We start from the raw sequence: 16,174 nt of genomic DNA, 5'->3' as shown, positions 1-16,174 counted from the left end.
TCCTAAAAACATGCTGAGGTCAATTGGTGATTCTAAATTGTCCATGTGTTTGAATGTGAGTGTGGTTGTTTGTTTATATGTCGTCTCACGACTCTAATGAGGATGAAGCAGTGTTTTGTGAAAATTTTGTGAAAAATAGGCATTTTTTTAAAAACTGCCATTTAATTGCTGAATCTATAAAACAGCCAAAAATGGTGAAACATCATAAGATCCAAGAGCCCAAATTACGTCCTCGTCTTGTCTGATCACCAGTCCCAAACCCCAAATTCTTTCAATAATCAATAACCTAGAATGGTCAGTCCAGAATTGGAGGACATTTGGGCTTCAAAATGTTTGAAAAATAAACCTTCTCTTTTACAGTTTTCTGCTTCATATTCATCAACAATAGGTAATAAACTATCAAAGGCTTGATTGGCTCAGCTTACACATCAATGGTACCATTGTTATTCCTTGTTTTATTTATTGTTTGCTAACCCTACTCTAATCACAGGAACAGGGTTGCTAATCCATGCTAATGTTAGCTTTTTCTCAGGAGTAGAAACTAGATATTTAGCTAGATGTTACTGCTGACCAAGAGGACAAACTGACTGATGGAAAACAATAGAAATAATTAGTCTGATCCTGATAATATGAGGCAGAGTGAGACATTCAATGAAGGCCGACAATGTTCTGAAAATATAAAAAATAGAGAATGTTGTGTTCCTTGATAATTCCTTGAATGTGAACATTTTCAGAACATACTTTTTTGCACTAAAACAAAGGAAAGATTTTGAGTTGTGGTTATTTACAGGTTATTATGCTTTGATTTTACTGGTCACTGGAGATCAAATTGGGCTGATTGTGGCCCCTGAACTAAGATGAGTCTGACACCCCTGATTTAAAGGGTTTGGAAGCAGAGTGGTCTAACCCACTTTCTGTAGTTTTTGAGAAAAATGGGCTCAGAGTTTTGTGTTTTCAAGAATGGTCTAACATCCACTGTAACGCTGTATTTGGGTTTAAGGTTAGACCACTTTGCCACTAAAATCTAGACAGTAAAATATTACAGAAATGATATAAAGGTCAGTTCAGATTTTTTTTTCTGCTTCTAATCCCCTCCTTTATTGAGGATGATAATGAGATGCAGTCAGACTCTTCTCTAGCGCTTGGACAATAAAGCATAAAGATGGACATTAGAGAACTCAGAATTGAAAGCAGTTGCAATACAAGCTGGACTTTTATTTCTGCTCTCACTTTTTCTTGAGTGAATCCATCAAGACACACATTCCGATCTCTTGCTACACAGCACCTTCAGTCTGAATGCTGAAGTTCAGGCATCTTCCTCATCTTCTTCTTCTACTAAAGTTGTAAAATCGCTGCTGAAATGTGCTCTCCACTACGGATGAATCTGAGCCACAAAGTGTAGATTTTTCCTTGATGAGACTCAAATGTTGAATATGTATATCATGTCTTCATGTCCCTTGGTACGTCAACCCCCCCACCCCCTTCTCAACTTTCCTCTGGTGTCTCAGCTGAGCCCAAGTGTTATTCATCCTCTCCTTCCCTCCTTCAGTCTGCTTCTGCTCTTCTGTTTTTTTCTTTTTTTCTTCTTCTTGTGCCTGAAGCACCTGCAGGGAGAAGGCGGTGTTCAGAGTGAAAATATAACCATAAAATTAATGTGTCCTGGTCTTACAATCAAGATGTGCGGTGATGAGTAGCCCGGAGGAGAACTATAATAAAGACTTGACTTCATCATGTAGAGAACAAAATGAACGGAGGCAGAATGGTCAGGATTTTAGGAATTCGTCTGCACAGCACTTCGGTTTTCTGCCTGATAGAAATCTAAAATATTGGCAGATAGTCTAATCCAATGGTTGTCCATATAGAACTAAAGATTTAATTTATTATGGACATATTTTTTTATATTCTGTCCTCAATTTGTTGGCTGGAGAAACAGAGTGAACTTTTAAATGACAAATTATACTTATTGAATTCATGTGTTTATTGGAGGAAAAGAAGAATAACTGAATATGTCAGGCTTTTATCCAAAAAGTTCCTGAGATGTTGTCATTCAAACATAGTTTAAAATGTCAATGTGCGGGGAAAAAAAAGAGTCAACAGTGTCAGACTGCGAAATATGCATCAATTTCAGACACCGTTCAGGTCGTTCTTCTAATTTTCAGTCACCTAATTTAAACTTTTATTTCCTATCAATACCAGACATGCAGGGCTGCACAGCAGTGTGGTGGCTAGCACTGTTGTCTTGTAATTAGAAGATCCTTGGTTCATGTCCCGGCCTTCCTGGGATCTTTTTGCATGGAGTTTGCATGTTCTCCCTGTGTATGCGTGGGTTTTCTCCAGCTTCCTCCTAAAAACATGCTGAGGTCAATTGGTGATTCTAAATTGTCCATGTGTTTGAATGTGAGTGTGGTTGTTTGTTTATATGTCGTCTCACGACTCTAATGAGGATGAAGCAGTGTTTTGTGAAAATTTTGTGAAAAATAGGCATTTTTTTAAAAACTGCCATTTAATTGCTGAATCTATAAAACAGCCAAAAATGGTGAAACATCATAAGATCCAAGAGCCCAAATTACGTCCTCGTCTTGTCTGATCACCAGTCCCAAACCCCAAATTCTTTCAATAATCAATAACCTAGAATGGTCAGTCCAGAATTGGAGGACATTTGGGCTTCAAAATGTTTGAAAAATAAACCTTCTCTTTTACAGTTTTCTGCTTCATATTCATCAATAATAGGTAATAAACTATCAAAGGCTTGATTGGCTCAGCTTACACATCAATGGTACCATTTTTATTCCTTGTTTTATTTATTGTTTGCTAACCCTACTCTAATCACAGGAACAGGGTTGCTAATCCATGCTAATGTTAGCTTTTTCTCAGGAGTAGAAACTAGATATTTAGCTGTTACTGCTGACCAAGAGGACAAACTGACTGATGGAAAACAATAGAAATAATTAGTCTGATCCTGATAATATGAGGCAGAGTGAGACATTCAATGAAGGCCGACAATGTTCTGAAAATATAAAAAATAGAAGAGAGGACATAACTTTGCTCTACACATTCTTTTGAAAAACTGTTTGATGATGTTGATTCCAGCGTTTCATGTGATTCACTGTTTTCTTCTTCTTCTACCAGATAAAAAGGTTATACTAACAGGGTTCCATGCATAATGATTATTATTTATATTATGTTGATTTACAAAAAAATGTTCAAGAGACATCAATGAAAAAAATAATACCCAAAAAAGGAGATTTAAATTTCATTTTAGCAGTTTTTTTTTAGATTCAGTTTGGTCATCGGGGGGTGGAACAAGAGAAAAATGACATTTTAGGGGGAACTCCTTATTTGGTATTTAAAAGAATATCTTCAAACATTCTTTTCTCTTATTTTTAATTTTTTGTATTAGATTTGGTCTCAGGACAAGGACATTTACACAACAACTGCATGTTTTAGTGTTTTGTACATGGATTATTTGAAATTTGATGGATGAGAATGACCCAGAAGATCTCCAGACAAAGAATTATAATTAATGAATTTCTTGATGTGTATTTATTTATTTATTTTAGCTAACTTACCTCTAGGTGTAATCAATAACGGGGATCTTTAGAGCTAAATAGGTTGTTTGTTGTTCTGTTGTGAAGTCACTTGATTCTGATAGACCTGATAGCAGTAGTATAAAATCTAGCTGCTTTATGTGTTTGATGTGAATGGAGGTGTGTGGGATGGGATGTTTCTTGCCTCCCTTCAGTGATTTCACATTATCCGGCGACAAATGACAAGTTTCCTCTCGGAATCCTCTCAGACTTGTGTTTTTTTTTTTTTTTTTTAATTTCAGCAGCTGATATATGATTTTCAATAAGAAGACATGGGCCGTGTCTGTCCAACCTTTCTGTCTTTTTTGTCCTCTTTTCCTTGATCTGGAAGAATAAGAGCTGCTGAAATTTAGATTTGGCAGATGAATACACCTCTTATATACCTCCCCCAGCGCACTCACACATGCATGTCTTTACTCAAACACACACACGCAGAAACTCCCAAATGTGCCGTGGTGAGCGGTGGGAACCCAGAGCAATTAAAACCGGGCAAAAATCCACGACAGGCGTTTTTTGCTTTTTCTTCTTCCCACTCTGGGTTTTTATTTCTTGCAGCCGTATGTGCAGCGATGGCGTGCGTCCCTGCAGTGCCAGGCCCCTCTTATCAGTATGCCGTGTGCAACTTCCTCTCTAAACATGGCCAAAGCTTTTGGGAGCCGTGAAGCTTCACTGATAAGATAAGAGACAAAGCCTTCTCTCTTTAAGGAATGCATGAAATAGAAAATAGGAGATCCCTCCCCCTGGAATTACAGGGACAGAGTGGAGCGGTGAGAAAGCACATGTTGGGAAAATGAAATTCAAAAAAACAAAACAAATCAGATATGAGGTTAGGGGGACGAAGGGATTCACTTTTAGCGCAGGAACAAAAGAAAACAGACACAGCTGCCTTTTCTGGTTGCGTTAGGTGAAGATGATCCGCAGAGCACATTTAAATACTTCGCCATGGCAACAGGCTCTATGATTAGGGGCAAACAGGCGAAACTGCTGCTGCACTTGGGATTGAGATGGTACAAATTAAGGGAACTCTGGACGGTTGCCAGGGAGACGGAACAGGCGGAGGGGTTAGAGTCCAACCTAAACACACCTTAAAGCTATTTTAGTGACAGCAGAGCGGAGGGAGAGTGGGTGAGGTGAGGGGGAGGGGAGGAGGAGGAGGAGGAAAAGGAGGAGGTGGTGGGCTTCTGACAGCCGAGCTCCACAAATAATCGTTAGACCTGCTGAGATGTGTGATCAGAGTTCAAAATCCCTCCCTGCCTTTGTGTGTGCGTGTGTGTGTGTGTGTGTGTGTGTGTGTGTGTGTGTGTGTGTGTGTGTGTGTGTGTGTGTGTGCAGCTCATTGTTCAGATGTTTCAGTGTTTCTGTTTCTGCTGGCGGCCTGTCACACCTCTGCTCGGCGAAAACACACAAACAGCTCATGATCCGGTTGAGCTTCGTGCATTTTATTTTTTCATTTATTGTTTCATCTGTGGATTCAAAAATACCAAACATTTCTTCATGACATCATCGTCTTGCAACAGATTCACCGCAAAACGACAAAAGTGACAGCTATGGCTTCGTGACGAAAACAACGGGCCTCAGGTTCTCAGATGACTTTTCAGTGTTTAAAGGTGCCGAAAAACAGGGACAAAACCCCCGTGTGAAACATACAACACATGTCAGAGGATTTCTCACGAGGTCCCACATTATCTACACATGATTCACAAATATGAGTAAATAAAGATTGTAAGGATGCATTTTGGTGTTTCAGACCAGAATGCATCCTTACAACCCTAACCCTTTGGTCAACCTAACATTTTGTATTTTTTTCTCTTCATTTTCATAAAGCTCTGAAATACCGTTTGCATTGTTACACAGCTCTGAAGTGGATCTGAGATTGTCTTTACCATATTGTGAATTGATTTCACAACTGAAGGATTCTGGTTGAGGAAAATCAAATTAAGTCTGTAAAAAACAGAACAGATCAAAAATAATTTTAGAATAAGGATCACGGCTGAGAGAAAAGCTAGAAAGTAGACCTGGATTTTTATTCTTTATTTCATTTCAAACATACACTACTTCAACATACACTAATATTTTGAAGCCCAAATGTCCTCCAATTCTGAAATGACCCACGTAGACATGTCACAACTCCATGAATCCTACATTTCCCATAATGCAACTCAGTAGAATCTTTTATTACAATGTAGAAACTAAATTTACCTCATTTTAAAATGTTAAATTGTTAGAGTATACTGTTTTATTTGAGCAAAAACTCAAAAAAATAAAATAAAATAACAGCTAGATAATGTGGGACCCCAGACATTTGATTAGTTTCCCTTTGAAAGTTCAAAATCATATTTCCTGAATCCCTTTATTATTTTATTATATAAACACAGTTACATCTACTGCCTGACTCTTCATCTTCAAGCTTTTTGAAACTGTCTGTTGTGCCTAAAACTGAGCCCAAAACAAATGTTTAAACTTTTCTCCACTGAAAAGACAAAGAGCGTTAAAAAAAGCAGTGACGCTTAAGAAAAAGTTAGTAAAACAGTCAGGCAATATTCAAAGTATTCAAAGCACAGTAGAAGAACGTTTTTGTTCAGGCACTCAATAAACGCTTGTATTTTTTTTTTTTTTTTTTGAGATTCAGACTTGATTTTTGTGCCACACAGGAGGACAGCACAAGCTTGAGTGTGTGAAAGAGTGTGAGGAGTGAAGATTGTGGAATTAATGACATTAAAGACATTGATTACATCTTCAGTCGTCGTACGAGGATGAATTAAGTGACAGTTTCATAATACAGATACAGGCTTTGCCTCTTTATTTTCATGACTATTTACATTGTAGATTCTCACTGAAGGCATCAAAACTATGAATGAACACATATGGAATTATGGAGTAAACAAAAAGTGTGAAATGGGTCTAAATGTGTTTTATATTTTAGATTCTTCAAAGCAGCCACCCTTTGCTTTGATTACTGCTTTACACACTCTTAACATTCTCTCCATGAGCTTCATGAGGTAGTCACCTGAAATGGTTTTCACCTCACAGGTGTGCTTTGACAAGGTTCATTTGTGGAATTTCTTGTCTTCTTAATGGGGTTGGGACCATCAGTTGTGTTGTGCAGAAGTCAGGTTGGTACACAGTTGACAGCCCTATTTGACAACTGTTAGAATCCATATTATGGCAACAACCAATCAGCTACGTAAAGGGAAACAACAGTTCATCATTACTTGAAGAACTGAAGGTCCGTCAGTCTGGAAAATTTCAAAAACGTTGAACGTATCCCCAAGTGCAGTCGCAAAAACCATCAAGCTCTACGCTCAGGAAAGGAAGACCAAGAGTCTCCTCTGCTGCTGAGGATAAGTTCATGCAAGTCACCAGCCTCAGAAATGGAAAGTTAACAGCACCTCAGATTAGAGTCCAGATAAATGCCACACAGAGTTCTAGCAGCAGACACATCTCTACATCAACTGTTCAGAGGAGACTGAACCAATCAGGCCTTTATGGTCAAATAGCTGCTAAGAAACCACTACTAAGGAAAAGCAACAAGCAGAAGTGATTTGTTTGGACCAAGAAACACAAGGAATAGACATTAGACCAGTGGAAATCTGTGCTTTGGTCTGATGAGTCCAAATTTCAGATCTTTGGTTCCACCCGCCGTGTCTTTCTGACGCAGAAAAGGTGAATGGATGGTCTCTACATGCATGGTTCCCACCATGAAGCATGGAGGAGGAGGTGTGATGGTGTGGGGGTGCTTTGCTGGTGACACTGTTGGGGATTTATTCCAAACTGAAGGAACACTGAACCAGCATGGCTACCCCAGCATCCTGCAGCTACATGCCATCCCATCCGGTTTGCGTTTAGTTGGACCATCATTTATTTTTCAACAGGACAATGACCCCAAACACACCTCCAGGCTGTGGAAGGACTATCTGACCAAGAAGGAGAGTGATGGAGTGCTGCTTAGGTCAGATGACCTGGCCTCCACAGTCACCTGACCTAAACCCAATCCAGATGGTTTGGGATGAGACGGACCACAGAGTGAAGGAAAAAGGTCCAACAAGTGCTCAGCATCTCTGGGAACTCCTTCAAGACTGTTGGAAAACCATTTCAGGTGACTACTTCATGAAGCTCATGCAGAGAATGGTAAGAATGTGCAAAGCAGTAATCAAAGCAAAGGGTGGCTATGTTGAAGAATCTAAAATCTAAAACATGTTTTGACTTATTTCGCACGTTTCTTGTTTCCTACATAATTCCATATGTGTTCATTCATAGTTTTGTTGCCTTCAGTAAGAATCTACAATGTAAACAGTCACGAAAATAAAGAAAAAATATTAAATGAGAAGACGTGTCCAAACTTTTGACTGGTAGTGTACATAAAAAAATTCCATTCAACTGAAGACAACAACAACAACAACAGAGTTTAGATGCAAATGAAACAGTCATAGAGCCTCAGGTGATAACGGTAGATCAGAACAACTTCGACACTGACGTGTTTTGCTAAAGTAACTCATTTAAATGGCATCAAGTCTCCTTATATTGATATCTCCTCTAAAACTAAACTCACATAGTTTCTTTCCACATTTCAGAAAAGAAAATCAATACCTGACATTTAGTTTAAGCAATCTTTTCTTTCACTGCAGATCTCTTGAGATCCTGTTTGGACTTTTCATCACCTATCTGAGGTGGAAGGAAACCTGCGAGTTTAGTTTTAGGGTGGATTTTGCCTTCCTCATGGACACTCATCACAGTGAAATAGTGAATTCAGTCACATCAACGTGGGACAGAATAACTCATAACAACAGTTTACGTTAATATCAAATGGCAACTTTTCAAGTTGAGCTTTTAAGGTGCATTTTAAAGGGTTTCATGTTGAAGGAACATGGGATCATTCAGTTAAATATGGTGGTGGGAAAAAGTTTGGACACCCCATGCATTTGTGAAATATTGCATTAAGAATCACTCTTAGGTCTTCAAGTGCAATTTATTTTAGTATAGTCACAGTCAAAATACGAAATTCTTTGGTTGACGCCATTTCAAAGCATCACCCAAAGAATATAGAAGAATTAAAAGCAGTAATTCAAGAAGAATAGGACAAGATTAGCCCTCAACAGTGTGAAATGCTTGTGGGGAACATGCCAGCCAGGATTAGAGCTCTACTGCTGCTAATGGCAGAACTACTAAATAATAATTTGATAGGGTGATGTTTATCTATTTTCTGTTCAGTTTTGAACACATTCTCTGTTATTTGTTGACTTTGATACCGACAATGTTGAAAACTGACATACTGAAACTGTCAAGAATTTAGTTTTGTTAGTTTTTCTTGTAAACAATAAACAAAAAAACAAAAAAGGGCTGGGACTTTAACGCGTTAATTTCGATTAATTAATTACAGACAAAATAACGTGCTAAAAATATGCATTTAATTGCACCTTTCTCAGTTCCCTAATTTCTGGCACACTGGGAACACTGATGAACACTCCAGCCCAGTAGGTGGTAGTAATGAACCTAAAGTCTGTTTTCAACATCAGTTGCAAACTTTCAGCAAAAAGTATTTCTGAAAGCATTTGAAGTGAGAAATAATCTGCTGAATCGTTCCTCGTTTTAGTTTGACGACTGGTTCAGACGTTTAATGAAAGTTTCACGATGCGTCGGACCTCCGCTCCCCGAGCCACATTTGCATAAATGAAACTACTTTATGCAAATGAGCTCTGAGTCGACGCACCAACGTTAACTACAACAGTCCAGTGTAGCCATCCCATAATAGACCACTTTTCAACACGCTAAAAGTGTTTGAGTTTACAAACAGTCTTAACCCTGTAAATATATATATAATTTTTGCTATTTTTTTTCTATATTTGGGTTTTACAGGGTAAAAATGTTGAACATAATCGCTATAATTGCACTTTGAGTTTGCAGTAATCTGTGAATGTAGTAGACAGATGAAAAATGCAGATAAAGATCAATGAAACACAAACATTTCTGTTGTTTAAGTTAACATTCATCGATTCAGTCATCAACCAAAATTTATATGAAGTGAAAAATTTTGCTAATCGTGTCAAATGTTGCTATTTGACAAATACGTGATTATTGAGATTAATTAATTACAATGGCTCAAATTAATTAGATTAACTTCTTAAATCGTGTCCGACAGCTAAAAAAAAATATCATTTGTGTTTGTCTAATACAGCCACACCTTTTGAAACACAAATAAGATTTTTCCACAAATATTTCACGATAATATTTGAGATTGGGTCAAATTTTAAGGGTGTCTGAAAACTTTTTTCCACCATTGTACACGACAACGTAAAAAATAAAATCACTTAAAGCACAGATCACAAGATTTTCACCAAGAAAAACACAGTGTCTAAGATAGACAGATGATTTCAGTGGATGCTCTCCCCTTGAACACCAGCTCTGCTAAAGGCAGCAGTCATTTAACAGTGTCTGTTCACATCCCAGAGCCAATTAAAAGGTGTGAGATGCCAGTTCAGTTGTTTTTGATGTCGCTGTCAAACGGGTCAGCAGGGAAGGCATCAGCCCCCAAATCCACAACCAAAATTAATAGCACTCTGAGATATTCACATAACTGACAATTAAGTCCTTTTCTCATTTAATACCCCACCCCCCAGCAGTGTGACGGCACACATCTACAGCAGTCTCATTACATGGACAGACGCTGATTCCCAGCAGGCACGACGCACACGTGAAGTATGTGTTAGAGCTTATCACAAGCGCTGTTAAATTCACAACAATGGTGCTTTTTTTCCTCTTTCTTTTTTCTCTTTTGGGATAGGAGGGGGAGTTGATGAATTACACACAAACAGTAAACATCAAAAGTGACATCCTTGATTAGGGGTTGTGAAGAGTAGAAAAAAAAGCTGCAGACGGCAGCCGAGAATCTTTTACCTCCCTGGAAAGAAATGCACTGAGTGAAGAGTTTCATTTTAAAAACACACAAAAACCATCAGAAATAAGTGTCATCTGGTAAATAAATCTTCACAGATGAACAACGCGATATTTATGATAAAAGAGACAAATGATCTAAACCAGGGGTGTCAAACAAGTGGCCCGCCGGCCAAAACCAGCCCTCCAGAGGGTCCAATCCGGCCTGTGGGCCGACTTTGTAAAATGTAAAAATTACAGGGAAGACATTAACTGTAAATTGTAAATTTGGAAAATTATAAATTTAAAATATTTTCTAGACCATGACAAATTGTTTTGATCATAAAGTAAAATACTAAATCGTTCATTGTTCTGTTGTCATTTTGTGCCTTGTTTTTGTAATATTTTGTCTTGTTTTTGGTCTTTTTTTTCAGAGTTGTGTCGTTTGCCTCATATTTTTGTCATTTTGTTTCCTTTTTGTCTTGCTTGTGTTTTTTTTAACTTATTTTTTGTCGTATTGTTTCTTGCTTTTGCCATTTCTTGTCTTGTTTGTGTCATTTGTGTATTTTTTTGTCACTTTGTAACTGTTTTGTCTCATTTTTTGCCTTTTTGTTTTGTTTCATGTCGTTTTTTTGTCACTTTGCAATTTCTTTTGTCAAATTTTTGGTCATTTTGTGTCTGATTTTTGTAAAATTTTGTCTTGTTTTGTTGCCTTTTTTTGTCTGACTTGTCCTTGATCATACAGTAAAATACAACATTGTTCAGTTCCAGATATCTGTGATTAAATCTTTTGTGTTTTTGTAGACACTCTGTGATCTGTAAGTTGTAATGTATAAATGACAAACTGAGGCATAATGTTGTTGAAATTGATCTTACTTTTCTTAAGAAATTTCAGGTTGCTCATGATGTTTTGTAAAAAGATAATTCCTTAAATGTGAACCTTTTTTGCACTAAAACAAAGGAAACATTTGGAGTTGTCATTATTTATAGGTTATTATGCTTTGATTTTACTGGTTCAGCCCACTGGTGATCAAACTGGGCTGAATGTGGCCCCTGAACCAAAATCAGTTTGACACTCCTGCTATAAACGTCTTTGCTTACGAGACGGGCTCTGAAACATCTCAAATTTCATGTCAGGAAGCATGCATGTATTTCTGTAATGAAACCCGTCGTGTTCAGTCGTTTGACATGCAGCCTCTACTTCATCAGATGAGCCTCTCTCTGGGCTCTTTTGTAGACAAAACAGCCCACTCTCTGTCTCGTAACGTAAAAGCCGGTGGAAGGGAAATCTTGCTTTCAGGCAGAAATTGCACGCTATTATCAAATTGCACCTCCAAAACAGAAATTGCACTCATTACTGCCGCCTGCCACAATGACGGCCACTTCCATTCCCCTCTGCTGCTCATCCCCCACCCTCCACCCTTCTGTGATGAAGAGCCACTGACTCTGGATCAGCTGCAGCCTGTTGGCACTGTGTGGTTGGCACTGAGGAGGATGTTCCCGCTGATTGGAAATCAGACTGAGCTGTAACGGCACTGAGTGAAAAGATAAAATTGCTCACATTTTCTTCAGCCAAGACCGACAGTACATCCTTCTTACATTTCTAACTTACAGTAAACAATTTATATTCTGATTAGAGCACCACTAAGAAGTCAGAACAAACGCATCTCTTAAAGGGAAGGCTGGAAACCCTGATTTGGTGATTTGATGATCAAAGTATGTGTTGATGTGTAAATTAAAACCGGATTTAGTTCAAATGTAGTGGAAAGTAGGTGTTATTCCTATATTTATTGCTCCAAAATACAGGAACAACGAGGGCAAACCTTTGCTATTTCAGGTATTTTAGTTAGAGCTAAACTGTGCCGAGTTTTTAAGCAGATTTCTGGTGGATTCTTCTCAAAAAAACAGGACAACTACATTTTTTCATTATTCAGTAATTAGTGAAAATGTAATTGCCACAGACCATATGTTGAATTGTACACTTGCATGTGGACAAATTTTACATTTCTGCAGTATCAGCTGACCTCTGCTGCACTGTCTAAAGCAATTAACTAGTTCATTGGAATTAATTAACTGAAGGTGTTCCACTTCAGCACGGTCTCCATATTCTATATAATTAGTACCAAATGACATAGTTCTTTGTGGAAACCTACCTCAGAAATTATCAGGATCTTATTACAGACCTGTAAATTGTTTCCAACAGTTCTTGTACATTTTGTTTTAGCAGCATTTTAAAGAATATATTTTAACATGAAACGCCCATGTCCAGAGTTGGATACTGAATGTTGGTCCCATTTTGTAGGCCGCTTCCTGCCTGCATTTCATTTACTATATGAATTATAATATCCACTATATTCTCTTTTGTGTGTACAAATCATTCAGGCGACATTAGCTGTTGTATCATTCATTGCCAGCACTGAGCTAAAACATTAATTTAACTAGAAAAGCACGTAGAGGGAGCAGTACTCCGCCAAGGCTGCTCAGTCGTATCATTTCTGACGGATAAGTCCACATAAGTCCACAGTGGTGGATTTGTAGTAGGATCACAATCATGTGATCGCAGCAGGCAGCTGACGTAGTGTTCACTTGTTGTCACAGTTACAGTGACGCCGTGCCGCTATCTCACAATGACACAGAAATCTTTAACAAATCTGTGGATCCAGACTATAAGCCGCATCACTGTTAAAATCTAATCAGTTGGTCCTTGTGTCATTTCTGACCTTCCCTGAAAATTTCGTTCAAATCCGTTAGTCCGTTTTTGAGTAAAGTTGCTAACAGACAGACAGACAGACAAACTAATGCCGATCATCACATAACTCCTCCTTGGTGGAGAAATAAATTGTCAATAAAGGCCCAAAATGTAACTTTGTCTGCTTAATATGCTCTCTGTAGGCCAGAGAGAAGCTACCCAGCATCACTGCACAGTCACCACTGGACTGATTTTGTGGTCCAATAAGACCCTCATTGGTTTGTGTTCTCTGCTTTACTCTTTTCTGTAATTCAGTTCTTTTAGCTTTTAGCTGCTTTGAACTGAAATGGATCAGACTCACTAAAGGATCCAATGAGGAGTTTGACTGGAATTGATGAGCAGCAATAACAAGAGTCTGAATTTATAAAAACAGTCACCTAGATTTCTAAAAAACTTTTAAACTAAATCTATCCCAGTTGAAATCCACATCTAGTCCAGTTGTTCTTTGACATGAAAATCACCAAATCAGTGTTTTCCAGATGCACTTTTGAATCCAGAGTTTCATCAAGTTATCTGAACCTGAAGCAGATTAAGCACCAGTTCATTGACTAAAATCTGTGTTTGGCTCAGCCAATCCTGAATCAGTGGTCGTGTTAGCGCACATTAGCTTACTGTAGAACACGGCAAATTGCAGGTATGAGAAATAAAAGAAAAGGGATATGTACACTACCGTTCAAAAGTTTGGGGTCACCGAGGCTATTTCATGTTTTCCATGAAAACTCACACTTTTATTCATGTACTAACATAATAACACAAGGGTTTTCTAATCATCAATTAGCCTTTCAACACCATTAGCTAACACAATGTAGCATTAGAACACAGGAGTGATGGTTGCTGGAAATGTTCCTCTGTACCCCTATGGAGATATTCCATTAAAAATCAGTTGTTTCCAGCTAGAATAGTCATTTACCACATTAACAATGACTAGACTGGATTTATGATTCATTTAATGTTATCCTCATTCATTCTTTCAAAAATAAGGACATTTCTAAGTGACCCTAACCCTTTTGAATGGTAGCGTAGATGTAAAAGAACAAAAATGTTGAACTACAGCAGTCAAGGAGACTGGATGAGAAGATAACATTGTCAGCAGCTCAAACCAAGAGCAGGATGGTGGGAGGATGATCCTGGTGCTGGAGCTCTGGGGGTGATGAAGTCCAGGTCACATGGCCAGGGCTCGGGCTTTGGCGGCTGCTGCCTGGGCCCTCTGCACGGCTCCCTGGCTGCTCTCTCTCCTCATCAGCTGGTTGGTCTCAAACAGGCCCTCGTGGCTGCCGCCTCCTCCTCCGCCGGGGCCGCCGTCCACAAACATCAGCACTCCTGCACCAGACAGACGGCTCATCACGGGTTTCATCAAAGAAAGCAGGGACACAGTAACGTGACTAAAAGACACGTTCAAACCGCGACACACTTCATCAAACACAAGGACACATATTGTGTCGTGCAACGGAGGGCTGCAGTTATTGATGGTTCATAACCGAGTTACCTGAATTTTCTCGCCCTGAAAATAACTGTAATTGCTGTCTGTATTGTGTTCACTGGAAATGTGTGATGTTGTTCGCAGAAGACAGAGGGACAAAGGCTGGATGGTTCATTTACACCAGGGGTGTCAAACTCATCTTAGTTCAGGGACCACAAAAATCAGAGCATAATAAACTATAAATAACTGCAATTCCAAATATTTCCTTTGTTTTAGTGCAAAAAAGTACGTTCTGAAAATGTTCACATTTCAGGAATTATCTTTTTACAAAACATCATGAACAACCTGAAATTTCTTAAGAAAAGTAAGGTAAATTTCAACATTATGCCTCAGTTTATCATTTACACATTACAAATTACAGATCGCAGAGTGTCTGTAAAGACACAAAACATTTAGTCACAGATATCTGGAAGTGAATGATGTCGTATTTTACTGTATGATCAAAATGACAAAAGTCAGACAAAGAAAGACAAAAAAACAACAAAAACAAGACAAAATGTTACAAAAATGACAAAAAATAGACAAACGACACAAGCAAGGCAAAAAAAAGACACAAAATGACAAAAATAAGACAAAAAACACAAGTGAGACAAAAAGGAAACAAAACAGAAACATGAGACAAATGACAAAAGTCAGACAAAAAACTACAAAAACAAGACAAAATATTGCAAAAACGAGAGAAACAACATGACACAAAACAAAAAAGAGACCAAAAATTAGACAAAAAAGTTACAAAGCGAGAAAAACATGAGACAAATGCACAATCAGACCAAAAAAGGACAAAAAACAAGACAAAATATTGCAAAAACGAGACACAAAATGATAAAAGAACAATGAGGATTCTAATATTTCACTCTTTGATCAAAACAACTTGTCATGGTCTAGAAATTATTTTAAATTTACAATTTTACAAGTACAATTTACAATTTACAGTTAATGTCTTCTCTGTAATTTTTACACTTTACAAAGTTGTCCCACGGGCTGGATTGGACTCTCTGGAGGCTGGTTTTGGCCCGTGGGCCGCATATTTGACACCCCTGATGTACAAAGTGACACATCTTTAGGACAAGTTGCATGGAAACAAGAGGGACATAATCAACAGGTTCCTCTGCCATAACGCTCCTTAAAACAATGAACTGTCATTTTTACACTTCAGTGTTTTGTACAGATTTAATAAACAAGATAGAAAGAGTTAGCTTGTGCTCTTAAAAGTGTTGGTGGGTAGATTTTTGTTTCCTTTGGTAGAAGCCTGAGTTTTCCTCTCTTTACACTCTCAGTGGCTCAACAAGAGACTGTGTTTCCAAAAAAGCTGAATTATTCCTTGATTGAGGATTTAAAATGTCTGCGAGCACAAGAGCGAGTGCTTTGCCTTTTGTAAAATGGATCTAACAGTTTTCAAAGCTGCAAAAAGCAAGAGATTTTTTTAAAGTGACTTAAAAGATGTTAGTGATTCTGCACGCCTCTGTTCTTCAGGCAAAAACTCAGTCAAAC

General features: G+C 38.2%; 1 protein-coding gene across 2 annotated transcripts in view; it reads right to left on the bottom strand.

Moving 5' to 3' along the window:
- Positions 1-5,005: 5,005 nt before the first annotated feature.
- LOC111578849 (MORN repeat-containing protein 4-like) overlaps positions 5,006-16,174 on the bottom strand; it is a 37,417-nt gene continuing 26,248 nt past the window's right edge. The window contains exon 5 of one of the 2 annotated variants that reach the window (XM_023285821.3): positions 5,006-14,523. In XM_023285821.3, coding sequence (XP_023141589.1) covers positions 14,366-14,523 — 158 coding nt within the window. In that variant the 3' untranslated portion in view covers positions 5,006-14,365. The remainder of the gene's footprint in view (positions 14,524-16,174) is intronic. The other variant, XM_023285823.3, reaches the window with a different exon arrangement.

Source organism: Amphiprion ocellaris, chromosome 4, assembly GCF_022539595.1.
Source record: "Amphiprion ocellaris isolate individual 3 ecotype Okinawa chromosome 4, ASM2253959v1, whole genome shotgun sequence".
Lineage (NCBI taxonomy): Eukaryota > Metazoa > Chordata > Actinopteri > Pomacentridae > Amphiprion > Amphiprion ocellaris.
Note: the sequence above shows the minus strand (reverse complement) of the source record. Positions and strands in the feature narration are given on the sequence as shown.